General features: G+C 37.3%; 3 protein-coding genes and 1 non-coding gene across 4 annotated transcripts; all 4 read left to right on the plus strand.

Annotated features, from left to right (window-relative positions):
- On the plus strand, positions 355 to 2336 carry LOC104742469 (myosin heavy chain kinase C-like). The gene has a single exon (XM_010463476.1). The coding sequence runs from the start codon at positions 465 to 467 to the stop codon at positions 1881 to 1883; it is 1419 nt and encodes a 472-aa protein (XP_010461778.1). The 5' UTR covers positions 355 to 464; the 3' UTR covers positions 1884 to 2336.
- TRNAY-GUA lies at positions 2844 to 2928 on the plus strand. Its single transcript is given in 2 exon segments — positions 2844 to 2880; positions 2893 to 2928. It is a non-coding gene; the product is annotated as a tRNA-Tyr (tRNA).
- Positions 4579 to 5735, plus strand: LOC104742471 (transmembrane protein 45B-like). The gene has a single exon (XM_010463478.2). It carries the CDS (start codon positions 4634 to 4636, stop codon positions 5540 to 5542), a length of 909 nt encoding a protein of 302 aa, XP_010461780.1. The 5' UTR covers positions 4579 to 4633; the 3' UTR covers positions 5543 to 5735.
- On the plus strand, positions 6102 to 6940 carry LOC104742473 (B3 domain-containing protein At1g49475-like). Its single transcript, XM_010463481.2, has 2 exons — positions 6102 to 6344; positions 6446 to 6940. Exons 1-2 carry the CDS (start codon positions 6201 to 6203, stop codon positions 6899 to 6901), a joined length of 600 nt encoding a protein of 199 aa, XP_010461783.1. The 5' UTR covers positions 6102 to 6200; the 3' UTR covers positions 6902 to 6940.

The raw sequence follows: 6954 nt of genomic DNA on the forward strand, positions 1-6954 counted from the left end.
AGCGAGGAAGAAACTTACCACAGCGACGGTGATAACCGTACCAACAGCGATTCTCAACGTCCAAGCAACGCTTCAAGCGCTAGTAGCGACTCGTCATCACCAATCTATCCATTATCTCCATGGAACCAAACTTACTATCCGAACAACGAAAACACGACGTCTTTCACCTCAGCTTCTCAATCACCATGGAACCAAACTTGCTCTCCTTACCACAAATCACCTTGGGTATACCAAACCAGAAACAGCGATTTCGAAGATGATCCTGATAACGGTTTGATCGGTACGGTCGTGAGACAAGAAGGACACGTGTACTCTCTTGCTGCTTCACGTGATCTTCTTTTCACAGGNTCAAACACACACACTTTTATCATTCTTCTATAGAATCCAAATAATCTTTCTTTTCTCTTTGATCAAATCAAATCCAAAAAAAATAAATCTTTTGTTTCTGTAACCCTGAAAATATTATGGCTATACAAGATAATCCAAGTCACAACGATTATCTCCGGAGAATGACTTTTGCGGCGTTCTTGAAATCAGGTTCTCTCGCCAGCGAGGAAGAAACTTACCACAGCGACGGTGATCATCATAACCACGGCGTTGATAAGCAAAACTCGTTAAGCACCAACAGCGATTCTCAACGTCCAAGCAACGCTTCAAGTGCTAGTAGCGACTCATCGTCACCAATATATCCATTATCTCCATGGAACCAAACTTACTATCCGAACAACGAAAACACGACGTCTTTCACCTCAGCTTCTCAATCACCATGGAACCAAACTTGCTCTCCTTACCACAAATCACCTTGGGTATACCAAACCAGAAACAGCGATTTCGAAGATGATCCTGATAACGGTTTGATCGGTACGGTCGTGAGACAAGAAGGACACGTGTACTCTCTTGCTGCTTCACGTGATCTTCTTTTCACAGGATCCGATTCCAAGAACATTCGTGTTTGGAAAGATTTAAAAGATTACTCCGGGTTTAAATCAACGAGCGGGTTTGTTAAAGCGATCGTGATAACCGGAGATAACCGGGTTTTCACCGGTCATCAAGATGGTAAAATTAGGGTTTGGAGAGGCTCAAAGAAGAACCCTGAGAGATATTCACGAGTCGGAAGCTTACCAACTCTCAAAGAGTTTCTCACCAAATCGGTGAATCCGAGAAACTACGTCGAAGCTCGTCGCCGGAGAAACGTGGTGAAGATCCGACATTTCGACGCCGTGTCGTGTATGAGCTTAAACGAAGATCTCGGTTTACTCTACTCCGGTTCTTGGGACAAGACGCTTAAGGTCTGGAGATTATCCGATTCCAAGTGTCTAGAATCTATCGAAGCTCACGACGACGCGGTTAACACTGTGGCTGCCGGATTCGACGATTTGGTATTCACCGGTTCAGCAGACGGCACGTTAAAAGTATGGAAACGTGAGGTACAAGGTAAAGAGACGAAACATGTTTTGGTACAAGTGTTGATGAAACAAGAGAACGCTGTAACGGCCTTAGCCGTAAATTTAACGGACGGTGTGGTTTACTGCGGTTCTTCTGACGGTACCGTTAACTTCTGGGAACGGCAAAAGTATTTGACTCACAAAGGGACGATTCACGGCCACCGTATGGCGGTGTTGTGTCTCACCTCCGCCGGGAGTTTGCTCTTGAGTGGCGGAGCTGATAAGAATATCTGCGTTTGGAGAAGAAACGACGGCGGTTCACACACGTGTCTCTCTGTTTTGATGGATCACGACGGACCAGTCAAGTGTTTAACGGCGGTGGAAGAGGCCGAGGATGACGGAGACAACCACGGAGAGAAAGGTGATCGACGGTGGATAGTGTACAGTGGGAGTTTAGACAAGTCCGTGAAAGTGTGGCGTGTGACTGATTACGCGTGAAGGAGTTAGCCCCGTGTGAACAACGTAGGCGCGTATATGTTACGCGGGACATGTGATTTGTGTTTAGGCATTGATTGGGAGGCAACTGGGTAGATCTTGGTACAAAAGATGGACAACTAGTGAACAGCCACGTTTGATGTGGTTTTGTCTTTCTTGTTGGAAGTGTGGAAAAAGTCTTTGTCTCCTTTTTATTGTTGTTTTAAGATCTTTTCCCTCTGAAAAATTCGCATGCATGTATTTTTAAATCATGTGAAACCAGAAGAGGAAAGAAGGTGGAGAAAAAAAATGGAAAGTAAAAGATTCCGCTACAAGGAGAAATAAAAAGATAAAAGAAATGTAATAAATGTGACCTTGTATATATTTATGGGCTCTTTATTCTCTATGGTTGTTGTTGTCGTTGTTGAATGTGAAAATCCCATCTTTTTAAATTTAATTTTGGGTTGTTGTGTTTTATTGTTATTTTGGATATTTGGAATATATAAACATTGCAACTACAGATTTGTAATACGTAAGAAAGATTTGTTAGTTCAGATTCTTGAAATGAGGTGATCCTTTTGGATCAGAATGTGATATCGTATTGTGTTGATGATTGATGAACATACGCAAGCAAGAAGTTATGTAATCAAGTAGCATTTTATATGTATATCGATGGATTTACAATATTTGGTTGTTCGTAAATGGTGGTTTTAAAATTCACCAATTATCAAAAATAAAAATCATGAGATCTGATCCTACGAATCATTTGTATTAAATAATAGGTGAATATATACGAACAACCAAATATTATAAATCCATGGATATACACATAAAAAATTCTATATATAATTGATGAATTGTAAAATGATATAATTGATGATTTTAAAAATGCTACAATCCGTAGACTCAATCAGAATCAATGTATTGTTATGGCTAATATGTAAATGAGAAGATAAATACATTTTAGTGATGCAATAAACGTAACCGACCTTAGCTCAGTTGGTAGAGCGGAAGACTGTAGTGTCAGCAGATAATCTTTAGGTCGCTGGTTCGATTCCGGCAGGTCGGAATTTTTTTATTTTGGTCGCTTGAGAAGAAAAGCCCAAGAGCTCTTTTCCTTGGAAAGCCCAATAGATCCATAGTTCGTATAAACAACAAACCAATTTCTACTTTTAGCACTAATTAGTTACTAAACGATCTGCAAAACGTTTTATTTGCTTCTCTACAACTTTTCTTATTTTACGCAACCCAATATTTACGTAATTTACGTTTCATGAATCCTGCTAGTGTTGTAAAATCATAAACCTAACACAATGGCAATCAAGTTTTTGTTAGTTTGGCATTAACATCAAGATAGTACTGATCGATCGGCTTTCACTATATCCATTCGTGGAATCATTTTTCAATCGACAGCAACCTAATTTTGGATTACTATAGATGTGATCATGTGAATGATGAATCATGTGCTTGGTAACTCTTTTTGTTTATTATCTTGTACCATTATTTCTTACATTTTAAAACTATTTGAATCATCCTTTTCATCATAAAAAAACTCTTAACTATTTTAATATTTTTTAACTCTTTTACCATCTTTTTCATCATTAAAAAAAAGCTTTAACCATTTTAATATAGAAGATATTACATAAAATAAAAAGTTAATTCAATGCATAAAAAATGTTAGTATAAGATTTGCTATTGTCTTTTCAATTCGGAAATGAAATTTGTTCTCTTAATAGAAATCATAAATAAAAGCATAATTAGATTGGGTAGTAAATGGATTCATTGTAATTGCCATTTTCTAAGGAAGTGGAAACACTCTTTAGTTTCCACTTGGAGTAGATGGAGAGTGACTCCGATATATCCCCTCAATAGTTCATTGGCTCCTCCTTTATTTTGTTGGATCTCTTAATCAAAAGTTTTTTTTTGAAAATAAAATTGTAAATATCTCTTAATCAAAAGTTAGGTAAACTGATTCATTAATATCGTTTTATATTACATCAAAAGAGGAATATTATTGAATCTCAGTGACAATCTTATTATACATAAATTTCAGAACTTCTCTAGAAAAGTGGTTTAGTCCTGCTTTGCATACAAGATTATTTTACATTTATCACTTTGGATCTTCAACTCAAATTGAATATTCCATCATTTTTTTGTAATTTTAATAGACAACATGCATTAAAAAAAAAACACTTTAAAAGGTAGTGCCATACATAAATTAAAAATAGTTGAAATAATTAATCCTTCCAACGAATTGAACTCACCATAATTAAGCATCGATGAATCATGAATCTAATATTTCTTTGAACTTTACATTCCAAGAAGTCATACTCGACTTTGCATCTCTTTAATACGTGCAAATAATCATATGCATGCACGAACCTTTTGTTATCAGTTTATCACTATCTTATAAACATTGAAGTTTCTATTTTTAAAAGAAAAATTCAAAAATTTGAATAAGAAAAAAAAGGAGCGCATTTGAATGAATAAAAACGACACTACGTTGCTCTCTGTTTTTTTTCGAATGCTTTGCTCTGTTTCGTTAACTAAAGTTTTTGATAACGAAGTTACTTTCTTTATATTCATCACCACAATCTTAAAGTGTTACGTATTGGTCAAGCCACCTTTTCTTCTTTTTTCCTCAGCTTTATTAGTGGTAGTTTCCGTCACGCAACCACATATGGTTGCCCCCATCTATATAAACACTTCATCACAAAAACCTCATTCAACACCACAATAACGGTTTATTGTTTTTGAAACTTAAAAACATTGGAATGGGGACGTTCTTAGGACACTTTGTGCCCGGTCTCTCACTTGCACTTCTTGGTCTTTGGCATCTCTTCAACATCATAAGATCTTATTGTCTTAAAGGCCCTGAAACCTTCTCTGCAAAATTCTGGTTCCCTTTCCCTAAACTCAAACATCTCGAGCTTATATTGATTCTCCTCTTCTCCTTCCTCTCCATCACTCTCCTAACCCTAGATTTCCCTAATTTCAACTTCTCCTCTTTCAAACCAGACAACCTAGAACATGCTTCCATGTTCCTCCATCTCATTATCTTCGCGTGTTTCGCTCTCTTCTGCGAGCTAACCCTTTGCTCAGATCTCTTCTCCGGTTTAATCGGAGTTCTCTCTGCTTCTGTCTTCGCTCAAGAACTCTTCCTACTTCATTTTCACTCCACTGATCATTCAGGTCTTGAAGGTCACTACCATTTCCTTCTCCAACTCATTGCTTTCGTCTCTTTCTCCTCGGCTCTAGCTTCTGCTTCTTTCCCTAAATCCTTCTCTGCGGCTCTAGTCCTCCCAATCTCAGTTATGTTTCAAGGATGCTGGTTCTTGAACATGGGCTTCATGCTTTGGATCCCAGAGTATGTTCCTAGAGGTTGCGTGAGTAACATGTCAACATCTACAGACGATAACCGAGGAAGTGTTGTTCATAGTAGTGCCGTGGCTTGTGAGTCTCCTGGTGCTGAGGTCAGGGCAAAAGCATTGGCGAATCTTCAGTTTAGCTGGATGTTGTCTGCTATACTAATCATTACATGTGCCTTGTGCCTCAAATTTTCCGGTAAAGTTGCGCTGCCTAAGATTAGGTCATCGTCGGAGTACGAGCGTCTTTGCCGGCAAGGAAGTGACCGTTCTGCAACCGTGACGGTCGAAGCACCGGCCACTTCCGATCAACATTAGATTTTCCTTACTTTATCATCTGAATATAAATATGATGTATTATGTAGATATATGTAATACACTAAGTAGCCCTAATAGTTACATAAATTACATATTTACAAGAGGGAAAAGACTGTAACGCACTAAAGATACTAAAAATAGTGCACCCTTTCGCATGTTTTGTGATATAAAACGATATTTGCATTTACAACAACTTTGGTTTGAAAATTTAATTTGACTCTTTCACTAATCTGCCTTAATTCCTGCTAAACAGAAAAACAAAAAAGATATATATTCACTAGAAGGAAAAAAAAATTGGCTGCAGAGGATATACATGCATGTTTTATGTCCGTTGTACCGTTTGTAGTTTATATTCAACTAATTTTTAGTTTTTACTTCCTTTGTACCGTTTTCTCAGGCCTGCCCTACTTTATTTATTATCAGTAAACTTCTTTTACCTTTTTTATCAACAAAATAAATACTTCTGATTTTTGGTGGAGAAATTTATTAAAAAATAAATAAAGAATCTTGGGAATCTAAAAGAGTTAACTTTTTCCATTGTGTAATAATGAATCATGCGATAACACGACAATGAAATAAAGTGTATCTATCCTCTTCACTTTTCCATTTTCCTCTCTCAGTCTTGGGAGTAAAGAAATTTCTTCTTGGCAAGAAAAAAATGAGGAACACGCCTACTACTCGGAGATCATCGGTTCGAATCACGTCGGCAGCATCTCAACGCCGTCTAACACCGGAGCCAGAACCGGCGGTGAAAAAATTCATCAAGATTATTAATCTTTCAACTATCAAGGAAACAATGATGGTAAAACAATAACATTTTTACACACTTTTATTTTATTTTTTTTTTCCAATCTTTTTTACTAAGAATTAGAAACTTTCTTGCATGTGTGGGGATTTTCACAGAAAATTCCGGAGAGATTTGTAAGATTAGGTCCCAAACTCACTGACAATGTGACTCTCGAGACTCCTGTGGGTTTCAAGCGTTCGATTCGGATCAAACGGATTGGTAATGAGGTCTGGTTTGAGAAAGGTTGGAGTGAGTTTGCTGAGGCTCATTCTTGGAGTGAAGGTCATTTTCTGTTTTTTCATTACAAAGGGAAGTCTAGTTTTAGTGTTGTGATCTTTGATGTGACTGCTTCTGAGATCGAGTATCCATTGGACAAAGTTTATGTCATTGAAAGTGATGATGATGATGATAAAGAAGAAGTGATGGAAGTTATGGATGATGATGAACAAGGGTTTGCTGGATTTGAAAGTAGTGAGAGTGAAGGAGTGATTGAATTGGATGAATTGTTGAAGAACAAGAAGAGGAAACCAAGAGTCAGCGTTAAGTCTGAGAAAGTTGCAACATTTTGGTAAAAACTTCTTTTTAAGAAGATTTTGTAGGTTTTGTTTGTGTCTTCTATGTGATT

This window comes from Camelina sativa, chromosome 14 (genome assembly GCF_000633955.1).
Source record: "Camelina sativa cultivar DH55 chromosome 14, Cs, whole genome shotgun sequence".
Taxonomy (NCBI): Eukaryota; Viridiplantae; Streptophyta; class Magnoliopsida; order Brassicales; family Brassicaceae; genus Camelina; species Camelina sativa.

Excerpts from the sequence above, each read along its gene's own strand:
- LOC104742469 (XM_010463476.1), top strand. The coding sequence starts at position 465 with ATGGCTATACAAGATAATCCAAGTCACAACGATTATCTCCGGAGAATG.
- LOC104742471 (XM_010463478.2), top strand. The coding sequence starts at position 4,634 with ATGGGGACGTTCTTAGGACACTTTGTGCCCGGTCTCTCACTTGCACTT.
- LOC104742473 (XM_010463481.2), top strand. The coding sequence starts at position 6,201 with ATGAGGAACACGCCTACTACTCGGAGATCATCGGTTCGAATCACGTCG. Across the intron at positions 6,345-6,445 it reads CTATCAAGGAAACAATGATG|AAAATTCCGGAGAGATTTGT; the intron begins GTAAAACAATAA and ends GGATTTTCACAG.